At 41.4% G+C, this 21,899-nt stretch overlaps 1 protein-coding gene and 1 long non-coding RNA gene across 6 annotated transcripts in view; one reads left to right on the top strand and one right to left on the bottom strand.

Annotated features, from left to right (window-relative positions):
• USP24 (ubiquitin specific peptidase 24) overlaps positions 1-21,899 on the bottom strand; it is a 155,658-nt gene that overhangs the window by 3,119 nt on the left and 130,640 nt on the right. For 4 of the 5 annotated variants that reach the window (XM_070786468.1, XM_019957388.2, XM_070786469.1 and 1 more), the window contains 12 exons: positions 18,042-18,138; positions 15,607-15,723; positions 15,130-15,222; positions 13,335-13,437; positions 12,066-12,187; positions 11,112-11,225; positions 9,168-9,233; positions 7,130-7,196; positions 5,625-5,703; positions 1,352-1,427; positions 853-939; positions 426-536 (listed from right to left, as the gene is read on the bottom strand). In XM_070786468.1, the coding sequence (XP_070642569.1) occupies positions 426-536; positions 853-939; positions 1,352-1,427; positions 5,625-5,703; positions 7,130-7,196; positions 9,168-9,233; positions 11,112-11,225; positions 12,066-12,187; positions 13,335-13,437; positions 15,130-15,222; positions 15,607-15,723; positions 18,042-18,138 (1,132 nt within the window). The remainder of the gene's footprint in view (positions 1-425; positions 537-852; positions 940-1,351; positions 1,428-5,624; positions 5,704-7,129; positions 7,197-9,167; positions 9,234-11,111; positions 11,226-12,065; positions 12,188-13,334; positions 13,438-15,129; positions 15,223-15,606; positions 15,724-18,041; positions 18,139-21,899) is intronic. The other variant, XM_070786470.1, reaches the window with a different exon arrangement.
• Positions 8,826-17,471, top strand: LOC109556251 (uncharacterized). Its single transcript, XR_002180376.2, has 4 exons — positions 8,826-8,914; positions 12,019-12,074; positions 13,317-13,504; positions 17,025-17,471. It is a non-coding gene; the product is annotated as an uncharacterized lncRNA (long non-coding RNA).

Here is a 21,899-nt window from a genome sequence, read left to right as displayed (position 1 = left end):
TGATTAGTATTGAAAAATACTTAAAAATTTGACGCCCCTGACAAGCACACAGATTCCAGTGACATGAGGCCCTTCTTTTCAAGCATATGTGTTTCTAGGAAGGCTGGTGAGAGCAGAAGGGGAAAGCGGTAATTTTTTGTAACCCAGCAGAATGAAGTACAATCTGGAAGGACCATATCTGCAAACTGGGCTTTATCAGGATGCTCTCCAAGCTGAGTAGAACAGCCAGCAGATTGAGACCAAAGCCTGGATAAATGTCATGGTGCAACGGCCGCTCTGCTTTCTAAGCACAGAGAATGAGTCCTGAGCAGAGGTTCCCGAGGGCGGAGCTGGGGTCTCCTTTCTCTCTTGATGATTGAGGTTGTCCCTGGGAAACCTCAGAGCGGGCACTGCCCTTTCACCCAGGACTTGCCCTACAGATGTACCTGCTGTAAGTGTCTCTCTCCATTCTCGTTCGCAGGACTGCTCTCCGACCCGTTACTGCTTCCTGACTGCTCCTTCTCATTCAGCAGTGCTGTGGCATATGCTAACGTGTCCTGCCAGAGATTGAAGCACAGGAAAAGTCAGGGTGTGCAGTGGCAGGGGCACCGAGGCCGCCCTTCATTTGACCTTTGGGGGCGGTGCCTTCATGTCAACTTCTGTGGCAGGTGGAGCCACACTGAATGACCCTCACTGCTTTCCTTCCAGGCCAACAACTCATTTGCGGCCTTTTCACAGAAAAATCAAGCGTGTCTTCAGTCCTTACTCACTTTTAACGTATACCTCTTTTCTGAGACAGCAGTTTCTGAGAAATACACTAAAAATTCTAACTAAGGGATTTCAATCCACACAAAACCAAAAGACAACTCTCACCTGAGCTGAAATTGTTCGCTGAAAGGTTTTTCCAGTTGATGTTTCATTAGAGACGTTACTCTGTGGTGTCCAATAATGTTCTGACATCTGACATGGAAGGTCAAAAAGGCCATTAGAGATGACAAATAAGCCCACATGAATCTACAGTTTCTATCAATACATATTACAGTATAAAAAGCATATAGAATAGTGTATAAATTGACCCAGACTTTCTCCCACATCAAGAGATTCTTTTTGATAAGACTGCATTTCTGCTTTTAAGAGTTCACTAAAATACTACCTCTTAAATAATCATCCTTACCTTTTTATAAATTAAATTAAGACAAATGTATTAAGATACAAATTACATGCATAAAGATAGGTATCAACTGTGTGATAACTGTGTGAACTCTGAAAATACTTTGACAGTCTCCAAATCAAGTCTGAGATTTTATTTCCTGATAAGATATGTTGTTATTGATTCCCATGAAATAACCAGAAAAGTTAAAAACTTCATTACCTTCTTCTGCAGCCACTGCACAGCCCAACTCCAGTGGTGGGAATTCTCCTTGAAGTATTCTTTAGCAGCAGGACACCTGGTGATGGCAGGAAATTTTTATTAGCCAAATGCCTTCTTTGCAAATATTCTTGTTTAATACATAGCACTTTAAGATTTGAAACACAAATGTTACTTTCAGTTGTCTTTATATGAAATTTATATTTTCTTTTGCTTTGGATACATTCACATGTTTAAAACTTCAAAAAGCAGTAAAAGGTAAATATGTAGTGAAAAGTTTCTTATCTATCTCTAACTCATCCACTCAGTTCTACTAAAACTCAAGGTTGGAAAATGAAAAATAACAAACAAAATTAGCCACAACAAATTGTACATTTGATAAATAACCTCTTCATTATTTAAAAAATTAGAAGTATAATTGATTTATAAAGTTGAGTTAGTTTCTGGTGTACATATACTTTTTCTGATTCTTTTCCATTACAGGTTATTACAAGAAACTGAAGACAGTTCTCTGTGCTATACAGTAGGCCTTTGTTGTTTATCTATTTTGTACACAGTAGTTTGCATCTGCTAATCTCACACTCCTAATTTATCCTTCCTCAACCTCCTTTCCACTTTGGTAACCATAAGTTTGTTTCCAATGTCTCTTTTTTTTTTTAATAAGTTCTTTTGTATCACACTTTAGATCCCACATATAAGTGATATGACACTCGTCTTTGTTTATTTCACTTAGTGTGATGACTTCTAGGTCCATCCGTGTTGCTGCAGATGACACTGTTTAACAGCTGAGTAATATTCCATTGTTTATATGTACTACATCTTCATCCAGTCATCTGTTGGTGGACATTTAGGTGGCTTCATGTCTTGGCTATTGTAAAACAGTGCTGCAGTGAACACTGGGGTGTATGCATCTTTTCAACAGTTTTTTCTGGATGTATGTCCAGGAGTGGGATTGCTGAATCATATGGTAGCTCTATTTTCAGTTTTTAAGGAACCTCCATCCTGTTTTCCATAGTGGCTATACCAATTTATACTCCCACCAACAGTGTAGGAGGGGTTCCCGTTTCTCTACAACCTCTCTAGCATTTATGATTTGTAGACTTTTAATGACAGCCATTCTGACTGTTGTGAAGCGATACCTCACCCTAGCTCTGACTCTGACTCATATTCCTCTGACAACTGGCAATGCTGAGCACCTGGTCATGTGCCTCTTGGCCGTCTGTATGTCTTTTTGGTCTTCTGCCCACTTTTTGATTTTTGTTGTTGTTGTTATTAAGTTGTATGAGCTGTTCATATATTTTGGTAATTAAGTCCTTGCTGGATGCATCAATTGCAAATATTTTCTCCCATTCTGTAGGTCGCCTTTTCATTTTGTTTACAGTTTCCTCTGCTGTGCAAAAATGTGTAAGTTTGACTAGGTCCCGTTTGTTTATTTTTGCTTTTATTTCTATTGCCTTGGGAGACTGGCCTAAGAAAACATTGCTACAATTTATGTCAGAGAATATTTTGCCCATGTTCTCTTCTAGTAATGTTAAGGTCTACAGTAAATGACCTCTTGATAAAATCAAACTAGTCTTTAATTTTTATAATTTAAATAAGAAAGAATGATATGAGGGAAAAACAATTTAAAACCTGCTTTTGGAGCCCTTTCCATTTGTATTTGCCCACCTAGAAGCTGTCCTAATTTGAAGATAGTACCGATGGGGAGACTGCCATTAACATATGTAATGAAATGGGATATGTGCAGGATATGGCAGTACATATAAAGACACTACTAATATATGGACTTGGTGTTTGCTGGCATCAGATATGCTATGTGGCCCCAACACTACTTGGAAATACCACTCTTTTAGCCTTTTATGTCATTATGACGACATGCTGTCAGTATGAAGCCTCATTAACGAACCCACAATTGTGGCAGGATGATCTCCATCTGTGTTTACAATATTATGTCATCTGGAAAATGTGTGTTCATGTACTATTTCGATGGAGCTCTCATTTAAATCTGTTGAGGATGCTCAAATGCAGCAGATTAATCCCAACAGATTTCTCATTCTGGTATAAGTCCAAGGATAGCTAAGAATCAGGAAAAATCTGCAGCAAAATAAATTAAGCTAAAGAGAGCTCAGTGTAAAACTCAGTGATGGCAGTGCTGTCTGCTCAGTAATCCTGGGATCCTGGGTTAGTTACACTCCTGGGTATGTATCCTGAAAAGATAAAAACTCTAATTTGAAAAGATACGTGCACCCCAATGTTTACTCTGCAATACTATCTGCAACAGCCAAGACATGGGAGTAACCTACGTGTCCATTAACAGAGACTGGTTTAAGAAGATGTGATGTATATATATTTACACAAAGGAATATTACTCAGGCACACATGTGCTAAGTTGCTTCAGTCGTGTATGACTCTTTATGACCCTATGGACTGTAACCCGCCAGGCTCCTCTGTCCATGGGATTTCCCAGGCAAGAATACTGGAGTGGTTGTCATGTTCTCCATACGTGGCCATAAAATGAAATATTGCCATTTGCAGCAACATGAATGGACCTGGAGAATATTATACTTAGTATCATTTATATGTGGAGTCTTAAATAATACAAAAGAATCTATATACAAAGCAAAAACAGACACACAGACACAGAAAACAAACTTATGGTTACCAGGGGAAAGGGGTGAAAGGAGGGGTAAGTTAGAGGAGTATGGGATTACCAAACACAAACTACTATATATGAAATAGACTAGAAACAAGGATTTACTGTGCAGCACACGGAACTATATTCAGTATCTTGTAACAACCTATAATACACAACAACCTGAAAAAATAATATTAACTGAATCACTCTGTTATACACTTGAAACTAACACAATATTGTAAATCAACTATACTTCAATTAAAAAAAATAACCTTGGATTAGCATGCAGTCACTCTGATCTTTTGTGGGCCAACATAATAAATAAATAGGGGAGCTGAAGTGGCAAATAATTCAGGTTCATTGAGAACCTTTCCAAGGATCTACTGACAGATGAATGGATAAGTAAAATGCAGTACATATACATATCTATACAATGGAATGTTATTCAGCCTTAAACAGAAAGGAAATTCTGACACACGCTACAACATGGATACACCTTGGAAGATGTCATGCTAAGGGAAATAAGCCAGTCATGAAAGGAAAAATACTGTATGATTCTATTTATGTGAGGTATCTACAACAGTCAAATTCATGAAGACAAAAAGTAGAAGGATGGTTGCTGGGAGCTGGAGGGAGGAGGAGTGGAGAAGTACTATTTAATGGCTATGGAATTTCAGTTCTGGAAGATGAAAACAGTTCTGGAGATAGATGATGGTGATGGTGATGGCTGCACAACGCTATAATGTACTTAATGCCACTGGACTGTACACCTAAAATGGCTAAAATGGTGAACTTCACGTTATGTATATTTTAGGGACTTCCCAGGTGGTGCCAGTGGTAAACAACCTGCCTGCCAATGCAGGAGATCTAAGAGACCTGGGTTCGATCCCTGGGTTGGGAAGATCCCCTGGAGAAAGGAATGGCAATCCACTCCAGTATTCTTGCCTGGAGAATTCCATGGACAAAGGAGCCTGGTGGGCTACAGTCCATGGGATCGCAAAGAGTTGGACATGACTGAGTGACTTAACACACACATATTTTAGCACAATTAAATAAAAGGAGAAAAGAACCTTTGCCCTGAAGTCAGTCAGCCTGTGCTCGAGTCCTAGCTCTGACGGCAGGCATGTCACTTAAACCACCCATGGTATGGGACTAGTAACAGCACCTAACCTCCTAAGATTGCTGAAAATGTTAAATGAGAATATAGGCGATATTTCACACAGTGCCTGGGTTCATGGGTTAAGTAGCTGTTAAATGATTTGGCCTCTTGAGAGACTGTTTTGAAAGTGGGGACCTAGAAGCTGACACAGCTGATAGGTAACTAAAGGTATCTTGAGTGATAGTTCATGAATTCTTGCTGTTGAGGTCCCTAAACCCGCCCTGGACTCCTCTCCTTCCTGCACAAACTGTCAGCTTAGCACTTTCCCTGCCCTTGGATCCCATAAGATCTGTTACTTTTAATGCTCCCCTTTTACGTCTCTTTGAAATTGTTTGAATAATTGTCTGTACCATCCAAGCAAGTGTGCCCTGGCTGGCTCAGATTCCCTAGGTACCAAAATAAGGGAATTTTTTTTCTTGAGTCATATCTGACTTGTAACTAAAAACATCATTTACTCAACTGCATTTTGAGTCAATACTTACTTTTGAGCAAGAGTTACAAGGAATTTGACACACTGGTAGCAGCGACTGCTGTCCACATGATTACTGTGGTGCATCAGAGCTGAAGAATAAAGGAAGAAAGTTTAACAATAAAGCACTAAACTTTAGCAGGCCCAGGTAATAGCAGCGCTGCTGTTCTGAACATTCACAGCAAACTTGATAAGCAGACGAGGAGCTTAACCAAAGCACAGTATGCTGACTTAACAGGGTTCTCCAAGTTCTAATGGACAGAAACACTACTTTAAGTAGGATTCAAGAAAAATACAAGGTGGTGAAGGTTTGACTTTCAGAAGAACTGAAAAGAACTAAAATTTATATTGGCTGATTTTTCACCTAGAGACTTGCAAAGTTTTCCATTCACTGCAATACTGACAAAGAGCAGTTAAAATACTTCAGTGTGATAAATGGAGATTTATGGTACTATTTCACTTCAACAAATACTTACTGGTCTGTGCTTTGGGCATTTAAAGAAAAATATAGGCAACCCTTGAACAACATGGGCTTGAACTGCACAGGTCCACTTGTATGTGAATTTTTTTCAATAAATATATATAGTACACTACACAATCTGTGGCTGGTTGAATCCTCAGGTGCAGAACCATGGATATGAAGGGTAGACTATGGAACTTGAGCATCCATGGGTTTTGGTGTCCAAGTGGGTCCTGAAACCAGTGCCCTATGGTTACCAAGGGATGACTGTAATGCCTGCTCCCTGCCCTTGAGACGTGTATGGTCTGTAAGTTTCAGAGAGCCTGGGTGCTGCTCAGAGCAGAGAGCACCATTTCAAAGCAGTGGTCTAGAATGTTGTAACTGCAGAACATTTTAAGCATGAATTTCTTTTCTGCAATAAAAGGAGATACTAAAACTTCTTTTAAACACACAGCAATGTCTAAAATGACTCAAGTTAACTGGGAATACAGGTGGATGGTGGGAGTTGGATAAGACTATTTTTAACTAAACTTTTTCTAAGAAATAGCTCATTAAACCACTTTAGCCTTCTGAAAAAGAAAAGGCTGTCAAAAAACTTTTATGAGCAGATAATAAAAATTTGGGTGCATTCATATCACAGGTTAAAAGAAAAAAATAAATTGCATTTCATGAGCTTGACAATACTCTGAGTGTAAGGTTTTAGTCTTTTCCCACCTCAATGGCTACAGAGTGGAAGAAAGGTTTCTTGTTAAGTGGCAAACCTTTAGCTTGCTGAAGAAAGTCATAGCACCCCTGAATCTTACCTGACCCAGTAAAAGGACCTCAAGCTGTTGTCTTACGAAAAGCAGGAGTGTTCAGGGTGGTAAGATCCTCTGGCTTTAAATCTCCTGACTAGACTGAGGGAGTCTAACAGGCCTGACCAGGCAACTCCTGGATTCCTCAGCAATCCATGCCAGGCAGAGTGTGCCAGGCAGACCCTGGGGAGGAGAGGCCGGCTGGCACAATGGGCTCTCTGCACCTTTACTGCAGGCACTTCTTCACAGGGCAGCCATACTTGCCTAGTAATCCGTTTTCTGTCTCAAACACAAACTTGACTCGCTCCACTTGTATGGGATCCTCGATGACCTGTGAGGAGCAGGAGACAAAGGCTGGTAAATGAAAGAAGAAACTTGTGTTACAGCCACTGGTGCCTTTAAAGATAACTTGTTCAAGGGACTATAGTTACTAACATAGTAAAACCAAAAACAAATATGTCATTGCCATATTTTCAACAATATATTAAATTTCAAACTAAAGATAAAAAAATATTAAGCAGTATTTGAAGATCCACACATTTCCTAATACATGCCCTTAAGAACTGACTCTAGGGTTCTCTGTGGGTTATAAGGACATGTATTTCATTATCCCAAAGATAAGAGATTTACGGTTCGCAAAAACCTGTGAAAAAGTTTTGATATAATACAGGCTCTACAAGTCCATGTGTGGAGATTTATGCCACACCACACAAGGCTGGATCTATGGCACACTCTTGCTGTACTTCTAACGCCTGACACTGAGCCGTGCACAATTCAATAAACTAAGCGGGTCTGTTGTTGAGCAGATGAACATCACTCAGTCCCAGTCCTGAGAAGCAATGATCTTACAAAAGCGCTAGGACCAAAAGGAGGCAAAGGACCAGAGAGTCAGGCATTTTAGAAATGGCACCCATGATGTATCTCCATATTCAAAAGTGTTTATTAAATGCTTACCCTGTGCCAAGGCCTCAGGGACCTAAAGGGAAGCCAGTCCCCATCCCACCGCCCGCTCTTTATTTTAAATAGTTCTTGGGCTAGTCTCTCTCATTGGTTCACAGTCAGTCACCAAATTCCACTGATTCTCTTTCTAAACACCTGTTGTTCTGGCCCTAGCCCCTTCTGCTCTGGTCTCTCCTTAGCATAAGCCTTGGTATTGTACACGCAGATTACTGCCACAGACTCCTATATGGTTTTCCAGTTCCAACCCTGCTTCCTTCTTTAGCCCATCCTTTAAGACAACTGCTGGGGTAATCTTTCTAAGACATAAATCAGGTTATATCACTTTCCTGCCGCAAACCCTTCCATGGTGTCCATCACTGATGGCAGAAGTTACTGACTTAAATGTCTAGAGTCCGAGATGGTAAGAAATGAGCCACGTGGCAGACAACAGCAGTGCTGAGGCAGTGGGAACTGGAGACCACAAGCTTCACGGAAAGGACATGCTGTCACTGCTCTGGGTGGCTGGAGCACGCAGGAAACAGACCAGGGTGGCCAGATGACCTGATTTCTGAAGACAGGTTGGCATCCAGAAATTCAAGAACAGAACAATTTGGGCCAAATAGACAAGACATGTAGGTGGAACCTGGCTACCAGTGTGTCACCACTGGCCTCCAGGGAAAAAGTCCACAGGCACTGGAACCTGGAACTCTTCCTGGTCTGGTCTGGGCTCCTTCCCCAAGCCCCACCAGTTTCCACTCCTTTTAGTCCTACCTCTTCCAGTCACTGAGCAAACCAGGCATTTGTAGAGAGCACAGGCTCCACGGCCAGTCACCTGGCTCAGATCCTGACTGTCAGTTACTGACGATGTCCTTGGGCAGGTCACTCCACTTCTCTAAGTTCAGCTTCTAATAATACCTTATTTCACTGACTGCAGTTGTATTTTTTCCCCTGCCTTTGGCACCTTATAGTGGATTACATTTCAGTTCCGTGGCTCATAGAGATATTTTCAGTAGCACATGGACAGGCTGCAGAGCCAGCCATTCACCTCTCCTGGTTCTTGCGAGGTTCACACAAGATCACCCTTGAGCTGAGCACCATTTTCTGTGCATGGTAAGTAAAGCCTCTGCTTTCTGCACTAGAATTGCTTGTGTCCTTGTCTAGCTCCTTCACTAAACATAACGAAATTTATTACCACTCACCTCTGAATCAGTTAAAGCAAGGAGAATGGGTGATGTGAAGAGGACTTGGTGAGTGCAGACCAAATGAATGCAAAAGCAACACAAGGACATACAGTTTTTATTTGCAAATGCATGCTGCCTAGTAAATATCTAAATGCAAGTGAATCAAAACATTCATGACTTACCAGTATCTCATGAAGTAGTTGGAATGTATTCTTTAACTCATGGGGTGGAGCTGTTTCTAGTTGGTTCTGAAATATTTTTTAAAAGCACAAAGATTCCAGTAAGTCTTCAGTGAAAAGCAGGTCGGAGTGGCAATCAACAGTGCTGGGACTCCAGCCTAAGTTCTACCACCACCTGGCTGACCTTGGGCAAGTCATTCCCTTCTCTGGGTCTCAGTTCCCCAAATGCTAAGTCTGGGGACTGAAACAATACCACAACCCTCCCTGCTATAACCCTCCATGATATTTCACTATGAAATTAGGAAGGAGAAAGGGAAAGAAGCAGAAAGGAAGGGAGAGGGTTTTTAGTCACTAAACAGGCCTCAATTTGTACTTATATTTCATTTATACTTATTCTGTTTTGTTGACTATTCTTGAGTAGCTATGAGAATGCTAATTAGAGTGTTCTGAGATCAATACGCTGTAAGTGAAATATAAGAAAAGTCTGCTTAGGAAGTAGAAAAATCTGCCAAGACACACTAAATGAAGAAAGCAAGGCTGAGAAAACTCACAGCCCTGTGCATTTTAATAACCTTACACACAGCATGCAGTGGGAGAGGACACTGCATGATGACAGGGCGTGTGCAAGGTGCCGGGTGTGGCACTAAGTAAGTACTGCATGTATCATGCCTCATGGAATCTACACAATCTGTGAGGTCTGGGCAAATTTCCTCTTGTTTTTCGGAAGAGGAAACTCTCCTTCGTTATATAATTAGTAAACAATAAAGAGAGGTCTCAATCAACCCTGATACAGGCAGATCTGTACAGAAGACACTGAGGGCAAAACATACTTTAATAGAGCTTGGAGGCATGACCCACTGGTCACAGCCACTTGTTAACACTACCTGTATCACTATTACAGATCCTGGGGCAGGCAAGGTGTGGGGCAAACTAAAATATCTCTTGTAATTTCACACAAAGAAGAGTGGAAAGACACGTAACCGACGTGACAATACTGGCTGGTGATGGTCGAGATGGACTTTGCATACTTTTTCACAAAGGGAATGAAGTCATGTATTCTCCATGGAATTAAAAATTAAAAGATTAAAAATGAATAAAAATGGTATGCATAGGCTTAAAGGTTTTTCTAGTAATCCCTAGCAAGGCAGTAGGTAAGAGCACAGCCCTGGAGCCACACTGCTGATATTCAAACTCCCTCTCTGCCACTTACTAGTTGTGTGGCACTGGTGTCTTCAGCACCTTCAATTCCAGTATCTACACCTCACAGGAGTTATGTGCTAGAGAATTACGTGAGTTAAATACCAAATACGCTTGGAACTGTGCTTGGCATCCAGAAAATGAAACATAAGTAATTACTACACACTGATCAGAGCTTCATAATGAACTACATATATTACTACTTCAGAAGGTGAGAAAAATCAGTCTACTTTTGATTTTTTAGATGTGGACTGGGGAAATAACCTGAAACTTTAAAACCATTTTATACAATAATGGTCACCATAGCATTAAAGTATTATTCTTAATAGTTAAAAATTGCACCCAATGCAAATGTGCCTCACTGGGAAGGGAATGGCTGAGTAAATTGTGATACATGACAGATACATGAAATACACTCAGGTAGCTTTTAATGATATGGAATATCATTAAATATAATGTCAATTGAAAAAAGAGGGCACAAAAATCATATAGACAATAAAATCCCAATTATGTTAAAATATACACACAGAAAATAAAAAGGAAACGTGAGAGAATATTCATGCTGATCATCATAAATGGTGAGATTCTGCATTTTTTTTATTCATTTAAAAAATGAGTCTATACTATTTTTATGATTAGGAAAACAATTAAGGTTATTAAAAGAAGCAAAGCGCCTGGGAGCAGAAGAAATGCTTTCCTAGGTCTCAACTGCAGGCTCGCAGGCTACCACAGGTGTTCACGAGGTCCTACCTTAATGAAATGCAGCATGGTGAAGGAGAAATGCTCGTTACAGAAACAGCAGTACACCACCATCTCGATGAGCGCCAGCAGTGAGCCCGTCAGCTCTCGCAGAGCAAACATTACCTAGTGAGGGTAGAAGAGGAGTCTTTCTTTTGTCACAGTTCCCTGTTAAAACGCTGTTTCCGACTTTCACTGAAATCTACTCAGATGAAGGACCATCAACACTGCCTCAAAATAGTTTGAGTCTGTCTGAGAGTTAACACAATTTGTGCAAATGTGTACCTTTTTCTCACTTTTATCAGTCACTTTTATCAGACTTTAAAAGGGGATCTCCCCCATTAAAATAACCACTGATAGGTCCAAAAAATACATGACGTTAAGCTTAAAAAAAAAGAGATATAGCACAGCACTGTTGATGTAAATAAAAACTAGTATGATTATGTTCACCAAGTCATGCATATAAAAGTCAAGTTACAGAACAAGGATTGGAAGACTACATTCTTAAGGTGCAGTAGCTCTGGGTGGAAGGGAGAGGGACCTCAACAGGAGGTTGTGAAGAGCTCACTTCTATACTCCTGAGGTTGAAAAACCCGTATGCTTCAGAGCTGTAGTATTTCAGGACCAAGGACACACACAAGATTGGGAATAAACCCTCTGATAATAAATGGAGTGACTGTGACTCGGCGGGGGACCGTGGTGGTGTGTGTGTGCCATATACCTCTTCCTGGGACCTGGAGGCCCAATTCTTAGTTGCAGGGTGGACAAATAATATTCTTTTCAGCTGCCTATTTCTTTCTGACATACATACAGGAAGTAAAACTAATTTGAAATAATTGCTTCTTAACTATACTCCCCTATACGAGAGTAACATACAAAATACAACTAATAACAAAAGGTATTTTTTTCCCTCAAAAAGAAGAAAACAGATAAAAGGAAAATGGCATTAGTGGAACAAGGACATACCTCTAACAGGTAAGGTTTCCCTTCAGACAGGAACAACAGGGCTTCGACTTCCTCGTGGAGGGGCAGCAGGGGGCTCGAGGGGGCAATGCTAATAGGCGGCCGTTGTTTAAACACACCCGGAGCTTTAGGAAATCAAAGGAAAAAGCCACCTCGTGTTACCATGTGAAACCGACGTCTACAAGGTAAGGCGACTGCCTCAAGATTCACACACCCAACTGCTGAACATGTACAGCCGTCTCTCATAGTCATGAGACTTGAGAAAAGGCTTCCTCTCTCTTTCAATGTATGCCCTGGACTAACTGTTAAATCCCTAGACTCCCAGTGATTCATACCCAAGATAATCCTTTCGAAGAAGTTTAAAATGAGAAAAAAAAAAACTCCCAAAGTGCCTCTGAAGACACCGAGGACAAGGCACTTCTGCTGCTTACACAACTGCCAATGCTGAGCAGAATCTCTCACATGGAAGGGGTTACCCTACACGCCAGACAAGCAAGGACGCTCCCTCTCAATTTTCTTTCGCAGACCCGTCTGAACTCACAGAGGAGGTAGCTTCATCTTTTAGATTGGTGAATCAGAATTTAGCAAGCACAGTCTAGCTCATGTCTGACTATACGAGAGTTCCCCCACATTGCTTCAGAGAGCCAACAGTGTCTCCAGGTCAGAGGGATGCACTGTGATTTTAATCTAGTTTCCTGGTCAGAAGATGTGAAAACCCTGCCATAGGCTCTGGGGTCAGAGGATTGTGTTCCGCACTGGCTGCTACACCTCTGACCAGCTGTGAGATGTGGGAGTTACTCGCGCTCTCCCCATCTTAGCTCCCGCACACTCAGAAGGGGAACCGACCTCACAGGTTTGCTGAGGGGATTCAACACAACAAACTGAGAGCCCCAGCAGAGGCACAACATGCGGAACACTGAGGACTGTAGAGCAGCTTTACTGCGCTATCGGTGCTGTTGTTGGTGGTGCTGTCAGGATAAGGCCTGCCATCAGTGTAGAGATGTAGCCTTTAAACCCAGAGTGTTTTTAAATGCTTCAATATCCCACCCCAAATAAATTATTGACTTTCTCTTGTGACAAACTAGTAAAAATAAGGTGAAGCTTAACATGAATTGAAACAAAAAATTTTAAGCATCCCTCAAATATCAAATAGCCAAATGAGAAGCCACTAACATACATTTAATTGCCAACATTATCATTCTCTACGTGTTGCTCACAAACTCACCATCTCTGCATTTCCTTGACATACTAAAGACAGGCGTTGAAGCTTACCAACATTCCTCTGGGAAGAGACATCTGAATGCAAGACGAGCAACGCCACCGTGTTGTGGAGGTTCCCAAATTCTCGAGCTTGAGCAGAACTCCACCGACGTATCTGTTGTCAGAGAAAATAAAGTGGGCGTTAGTGCTCTGGTGAGAAACGAGGGACAAGGAAGGAAGAGGTGCGTGGGTGCATGATATTCTGAGCCACATTCTTTCTCAATGTTTGACAGTACGAGAGATCAAAGGACAGAAAACTCACAGGTTTTAAGCCAACTTAAGAGTGGCTTAACACAGATATATATGGATTTGTATTCTACAACAAATACTATCATGCAGTCCTATTTAGGCACTGAGCTTTCACCATGTGCTAGGTAACTTTCCTGCACCAGTACAGTGGGGAAAGCCCGTGAGGCTGGAGGTCTGCAGGCCTGGCCCCCTCTGCCACTCACTGATCTGTGCGGATGTGGGCGAGTTCTCTACCTGACTTCCTTGTATCAGGACGGGGACAACCTACCCACTACCTGTTCCGCACCCACTTCATGGTTGGGAGGACCAATGAAACATTAAAGGTGAGAACGTTTTCAAACTTATGTGCTCCATAAATGCAAAACAATATTAATCATACAATATAACATCATTAATTAAACTGAATATTATTTAAATTACAATGAATTTAAAATAATCGTCAGTGTTAACGGAGCCCCTGAGAAGGAAAAGCTTGAAGTAAAAAATTGATACTCAACATAATATCAGCACACAGAGCAAGTTACTGTCAGTGCATTTATTTAGGCCACACTGTGTGGCATGCAGGATCTTAGTTCCCTAACAAGGGATTGAACTTGTACCCCCTCCAGTGGAAGTGTGGAGTCTTAGCCACTGGACCACCAGAGAAGTCCCGTTTTCAACATTAAGAAGTCAGAGTGGCTAGGTGGTATGACAGGAAGTGGAGAGGAGGCCTAAATGACAAGTCTGTCTCCCTTAATAAAAAAAGGAAAGCTTCCCTAGGCAGTGAATCACAGACAGTGGAAACTAGAGCTTAAGTCCTGTGATCCTGAACGAGTCACAATTTCTCTCAGCTGTAATTCTTGCCCAAGAAGGGGGATGAAACTACCTGTTTTACTGAACTGTGAACTTCAGAGGTAGAGCATGAAAAGTAACCGGTTGTGTCTGGCACATAATAACTGCTCCATACATAGTATTTACCATTACAGCATGTTGACATTTTATGTATTTTAAATCTATCAAACAGAAGAAATATAATGATTGGAAAAAACACACCAACATAGGAACTTCAAACAGGAGAGTCCTTTGAGGATATATTTGACTCTACTATTCCAAAAATAGTAGGAAAAAAAAAACACATTTCCCTTTCATTTTCTGAATATGAGTATCACAACTGCAGCAACGCTGCTCAGCACTTAATGGTTCAACTTCACATGTGAATAATGGCCTGTGACAGCATCCCAGGTAAGCACCTCCACCAGGCCTTGCTCACAGTCCCGGAGAGTGAGTGAAGGAGGACCCGTGTCACTCTTTCTGAAGGCTTTTGAATTCCCCGAGCAGAACCCATTTTTCCTCCTAGGACACTTTGACTGATGTCTGAGTTAGTCATTCCCACTGGTTATGGCATTTAAAATAAATTCTATGAGGAGGCTGTAAAAATAACTAAACTCCAAAGAATTTTCAAAGCTATACAGCACTTGTTGTACCTGAACTCTGATGAAACTTACAAAGAGAGACACTGTGGCTATGACCAAAACCGTGGCCAGGTCACTGGTCTGTATGAAGGAAAAGCAGGCAGTACCTGGGTGCTCTGCCGGCTGGCCCCGAGGAGGAAGCTGATCATGTGTCGCAGAGCAGAATGCTTCAGAAGGAGATCCCCAGCCTTAATCCCCTGCTGTCATAAGAAACAGAATGACAAATTATGTTCTTATCCAGATAGAAAGCTATTCCAAAAATACAGCCAAGAGAGAAGCTTTAAGTAGTAAGTGTTTAAATGCCACAATTTACATATAGAAAGTACTTGTTGAAAACCTAACAGCCCTGTGGGGCTGCACAATGGCCCCTCATTTCAATGCAGACTCTTGCTCCAACAATAAGAAATCACCCCCACCTACCTATGCTGGATTCTTACAAGTAATATAACACACAATTGAAGATTTTTAAAAAGGAACACTTGTAAAATTATATCATATAGGTCCTATGTTGACCAATATAAAAGTTTTGCATATACAAAATTCCTTTAGACTATAAATCCCTAGTGGAAAAAAAAATCATTTACCTTTTGCACAAAAGTGTTGAACAGGAAAAAGTACTGAGCACAGTTTTTACAATTTTCGGGGACATCTTTATCCAACAGAGCAAGTAGTACCTCCAGTAACTGATGAAGGCTCTTTAACTGGTTAGAGGAGAAATTACATAAAGAAAAAGAATGTAAGATGGACATCTGTAATAGGATTAACCTGAAATAAACCACTATAAGAACAAAAGGAAAAGTCTGATTGATACAATCCAGTCTCAGATTCAGATGGATTTATGCTTTGGAGAGCAGAAACAGAATTATCAATTTGATCTTCCAGGAAGACTGGTAGAACTGTAGAAATAATGAAAGAAAAGCCTAGTTTTGTTTCCTCGCCTTCAGACTCACGGGCATGGTTCCACTGCCTAATGGTCACATTTTCTAAAAAGCCCAGTTCTTTCTGTCTTTTAAAAAAAAGGCAGGGGTTTTAGAGGAAACACGTCTGAATCCCTCCCTCCACTTTGCTACTTCTTCACATAATCACAGATGCAAAGAATAAAAAACACAGACACAGGCAGAGAGGCTAGGAACCAAGCCAATGGAGCAAATGGAGAGCAACAGCCTGACAGAATGACAACGGTAATATCAACTCAACTGTGAACTTACTTGAAAGCCCGCTGACGCCTCATGGAAAGCTTTGAAAAACATTTTATTTGTTTAGAAACCATTTTGGTTATCACATTGCTTCTTCTTCCCCTCCCACCCCAACTGTTTCTGGACAAGTCCCTGGAAATCCATGTGTGACCTGAGGATTGAGACCCGGCTTACTACTCTTGTCAGTTCCTTTCCTCTGGAGAAGGCTCTCATAGGCTTTTGAAATATTCCCATCCATCCTGTCATACTCATTATAAATACAGTAAAATCTACCATGCATGTAGCATTCCATTTCAAAGTGCTTTCCAATATAAAGTGGGTGGCAAGTGGCACCATTTCCATTAAGGGGGAAACAGACATAATATAACAACAGCTGAGGATCAAGTGGAATTTACTGAGGCCAATGGTTTACATCCTCCACCACTCCCTTCACTTTCCTCCCCCTGCAGTCCTGCTTTTAGAGGCTGGTGGGGTGATGCGCTGTGGCCTGACCCCATCTGTAGGTAGACTGCATTGATTCTGCCTTTATCCTTTGTCTGGGTTGGTACATGGGAGGAAGCAGGAGCGGGAGAACATTCTTACGTTAACTATCTCAGAGAACTTCCACAGGGTACTTCAGAGCAACAGTATCTAAGCTGTCCTAGGCAGCTCCCAATGACTTATTTTTTTAATATTCTGCAACCAAGTAAGGTTTTGTGAAGAATGGTTCTGCTGTTTAAGCTGACTGAAAGCCACTGCCTTAGAGTAAACCTCCCTCCCCTTTCTTAGGATTCTTGGAACTGAGACGGACAGTGTTCTTCTTCTAGGTCCTTCCCGAAGAGTGTATCTGACCTCCTTCTCCATCCTGGACTGAAACTTGTCTGCAAATAGAGCGCCCCGGCTCAGGAATGTTGAAGGAACTAAGTGCTTGGGTGCCATGCACTGGGACTGCACCAACGGCCTCCTGCAAGGACTTGCTCAGGGTTGAACAGTAAAGCCAACAGCTGAATTTGAAGCAGCAATTCCCAGAATTTACATTTAGCTCCCTGAGACACTGCCTCCAGCCAACGTTTATAAGGAGCCAATTCATTCTGAATACAACATTTTTCAAAGTTTTCCATGTAGTGTCAGCTGTTTGAAACAGCAAACTTGGGACGTTACTGCTGTATTTGCTAGGACTTAACAGATTGAATAATCAGACTCATGTCATTTATGTCCCTAAGACTTAAAATTTGGGGGAAACTGAGAATGGTAATAAATACCATGTTGTTTGAGCGCGTGTGGAATTGTGAACTAGAAGAAAATATGTTACAGAAAACAGGGTTAGGAAGAGGAAGAAATTCAGAATAACAGGAACAAGGATTAGGGAATAACAGAGATCAAAGAAGGAGCTACTGTGGCCAGTGCCCCTGGATGGATGGCACCGTCTGGTCCGTTGCCAAATGAAGGTTCAGATCATGAACACAGCTTCTGAAGAAAGAGACAAAGCCAGGGGTGGCTCAAAATGACTGCTGGTCTAGACTACAGACTCCAGACTCAGGCTGGTCTTTATGCAGAGACTGAGCACAAACTCTTGGGAGAAGACTCTGAGAGGGAAGAGTTCTAGACAAAAAGCCCTGATGCAGATCAAAGCAGATGTGAATTCTGAGCCTACCCTGACGTCTGGGATCTGAGGAAGAGAGGACAGAACGCCTTCCAGCCTGGCACTGATCAGTTCACGGAACATGCATTTTTATGTGGAAAGTTACCAGACTCTAATCCTAGGCTTCTTTTCTTATTATGTGCAATTTGAAACATTTGGTAAAAACAGAATGTGTAAACAGTATTTAGAAAACAAGACTGACCTTATCCTGATAAAACAAGGCACTGTCTAGGGTCTTCTCCAGGATTGTGGCCACAGCAACGCGTACTTCTCTCACATTGCACTCCAACAAGAAAATCCTAACAGAGAGAGGAAGAGGTGTAAAAAAGCAAGCAGATTTCTATAACCCAACCTTCCCAACACGGGTCCCGTCTACTATCCAAGGAAAAAATTACTCCAAAATGTCAGTTCAAGTCTCCTGAGTGTTGGCACACATAGGCCCTCGTGAGAGAGGAAGAAGATGAAAGAGGAAAAATGAGACCTTTGCACTCGGAAGTTAGATTTTTTTTCTGTTTCTTCCTTTTTTCCCCCTAAGATGAGTATCTGTATAAATGTAAATTTGGACTTCAAGAGATATAAAAGCAAAGAACCTAAGGTTTTATAAATTCCGTTTACTCAGGAGTAATTTTCCCTGGCACCCCTTCGATTTCTCAGAATAGGATACTAGTTAAAAGAGTTCTCAGTCAACACAGTACTTCCTAAACCCTCTGTTCACCTACATTGCCATCCGATTTTCACTTCCCTTTCCTTTCCTCTCCCAACTCTGACTTATTACGTGGTCCTCCTGAAAGCATGTGAGGCTGAAAAGGCCCTGCTCCCTTCCTTTCTTCTCCTATGATGACGACAACGAGAGCAGTTAAGGCTTACCAGGCATGTCCATTACATTCGATACGCCCAGTGTTACACTCAGACACTACACTGTTTGCTGAAAAGGCATGACCTAACCCAACCCTCTGCACAGCGAGGTGGCAGATGCAGCAGCCTCAGGTGTGGTGGGGGTGGCGGGGAGGGGTGGCACCATCAGTATCCCTGGGGCTGCGTGAGAGTGATAACTACCTACCTTAGAGCAACGAGCTAACTGCATGCATTCCCACATGCAGTGAGCCTTTCTCTGCTTCATACACGCACTCTGACATGACAACCCTTACTATAATCAGCACAGTGAGAACTTAACTATTTCTAATATTTCTTAACAGAAAATTCTCACTGTTTCATGAGAAAGATTTAAATACAACATAATTTTGATGACCCAAGTCAAAACTGCCCAGATGAGGTGTTCTTTCAAGTCACAGCAGTGAAAGCTGCCCATGTCTCCGTCTTGAGGGCAGGATGAGCTGACAGCCCTGCCCTCCTTCTCCCCATAGGAAGACGAGAGAGGAGCTTTCCAAGGATGCTTCACTTCTGCTCATTCCAGGTAACTGTTAATGCTAAGCATTAGCTACCTAATGTGAACCCGACACAAAGGCGGTCCACCATCCACTAAGGTTCTAAGTGATAACTCTAGGGGAGTTTACTTCTGTAATATTTGGCCCTAGGGGTCTGATTAGGTTCAGGCACAATTCTTTTGGGAAGAACATTAATGGGGGTGCTCCACGTTACCTATCACAGACATTTCTAGGAAGCACTGTGAGAATGCAAAGAAATCCAGAATACGGGCAACTCTATAGGTCGAATGACCCGTCTCACCCCAAATACATGGCATGACAGAAAAGGTGGTGGGGATACGGACGATTACAGATTAAAAGAACAGGAAGAGACATACACACCAAATACAACATGGGAAGCTCATTTAGATCCCGATTTGTACAAATTCAATGGTAAAATGACACTTTTGAGACATCTGGGGAAATCTGAACGTGACTGTGTATAATAGGATGATGTGATATGAAGGAATTATCATTTTTGTTTGGAGTGACGATGGTAAAGTGTTTACAATTTTTTTTTTGTTTTTACCTTAACCTGTTAAGAGATATATGCTGAAAAATTTAGAATGAAATAATGATGTCTGAAGGTTACTTTAAAATACATCAGAGAATAAAGGTATGAGAATGTGTAGAACAGGAATAAGTAAACATGACTGGCCAAATGCTGACAACCTGAGCTGGGGACGGGTACAGGCTCTCTACTTTGCTGTATGTTTAAAAATTTCCAGAGGAAAAAAATTTTTTTTTAAAGATGTAAAGTAATCTTCAGGTTAGTAATTTTTTAGATCAATTTAAAAGCAGTATTTGCTTCTAGTTTCGGAGACGTCAATGGCACCCCACTCCAGTACTCTTGCCTGGAAAATCCCATGGACGGAGGAGCCTGGTAGGCTACAGTCCACAGGGTTGCTAAGAGTCGGGCATGACTGAGTGACTTCACTTTCAGTTTTCACTTTCATGCATTGGAGAAAGAAATGGCAACCCACTCCAGTGTTCTTGCCTGGAGAATCCAAGGGACGGGAGAGCCTGGTGAGCTGCTGTCTATGGAGTTGCACAGAGTCGGACACGACTGAAGCGACTTAGCAGCAGCAGCAGCAACAGCAACAGCTTCTAGTTTAATTTTTTACAGTTATAATTACACTTAAAAATTTACCCTGAAGAGGACTACATGGAGGGGCTGATCTGAGATAACAGCCTCTTCAAGTTCACTAAGGTATTAATATAGTGCATATTTATTCTTTTAGTTGTAACACTGACAACTTAAGTTGTATTAAAAGTGCTAAAGAAATTGTATTTAGAGAAAAGTGAAAGTGAAGTGAAAGTGTTAGTTGCTCAGTTGTGACCAACTCTGTGTGACCCCATGGACTGTAGCCCTCCAGGCTCCTCTGTCCATGGGATTCTCCAGGCAAGAATACTGGAGTAGGTAGCTATTCTTCTCCAGGGAATCTTCCCGACCCAGGGATCAAACCTGGGTCTCCTATGTTGCAGGCAGATTTTTTTTTACTGTCTGAATCACCAGGAAAACCCAATTAGAGAAAAAAGAGAATAGAAAATATTAATTCTTCAAATAATGAAATCCGAGCAACTGATAATGATGAGTAATTGGGTTTTATAAAGAAAGGGACAAAATATAATAAACTCTAAAAAATGTCAGGAAAAATTTAGATTAGGTAATTTACTAAGATTCTTTTTACCATGTAGGAATTCTAAGAAACCAAATCACACTATCAAAGGAAGTTACTGAGTTTTTCTGGAGATATTTAAGAGCAAGCCTGCTTGAACATAAAAGGGAGTTAAATAAATATTTTGCCATATTCCTTTCAAATGGATGGGTCTATGATGTTCTACTGCTTAACACAATACTCAGGAGTCCTGATGGGAGGATATTTTGGAATTGAGCTGGAAAAATGGGTGAAAGATTATCTTTAAAGTAAATTCTAAAAGGACAGGCAAAAATGCTTGAAAGACACATTGGTTTATTCTTTCTTTATGAACTGTATGCATGTATGTACACACACATACTGAGCACTTAAGCTTGCCAGGCTCTATGTGTACAGCAGGGAATCAAACACACATAGCTTCTGCTCGTCAAGAAGCTGGCGTCTTTAGAGGGGACAGGCAAAACAAAGGAGCAAACCCACAGGGTGGACCTACTTTAAACTGGGTGGTCGGGAGTGAACATCCTCTTTGCCATCTGATGGGTGAGAGGGTGTTTGCTATGCAGAGATGAGGGGAAACTGTTCTAGGTAGAGGGAACAACAGGCAAAAAGGTCTTTGCAGAACAAAGAGCTTAGTGTGTTCAAGGAATCAACAAGCCGGTGAATGCTAAGATAGGAGGATAGTGAAACACACAGGCAAAGCCATATTCAAGGGAGGCCTTTTGTGTTCTATTATGGTAAAGATTTTGGTTTTATTATGAGCAATCAGAATCCACTGAAGAAATTTTAAGCAGAGAAGTAACATGATCTACCTTGTTTTAAAAGGAACGCTTTTGTTGCTGTATGAGGCACACTGGACTAGGGGAGGTGGAGATACTAAATGAGCCAATAAATGAATGTTAGCAGCTCAGACCTAGAGCTGAAGGGGAAATGGGACCAAGAGTTTCTGGATCTTAACTTGCCAGTGGATGACGAACTCCC

Source organism: Bos indicus, chromosome 3 (assembly GCF_029378745.1).
Source record: "Bos indicus isolate NIAB-ARS_2022 breed Sahiwal x Tharparkar chromosome 3, NIAB-ARS_B.indTharparkar_mat_pri_1.0, whole genome shotgun sequence".
NCBI classification, from domain to species: domain Eukaryota; kingdom Metazoa; phylum Chordata; class Mammalia; order Artiodactyla; family Bovidae; genus Bos; species Bos indicus.
Note: the sequence above shows the minus strand (reverse complement) of the source record. Positions and strands in the feature narration are given on the sequence as shown.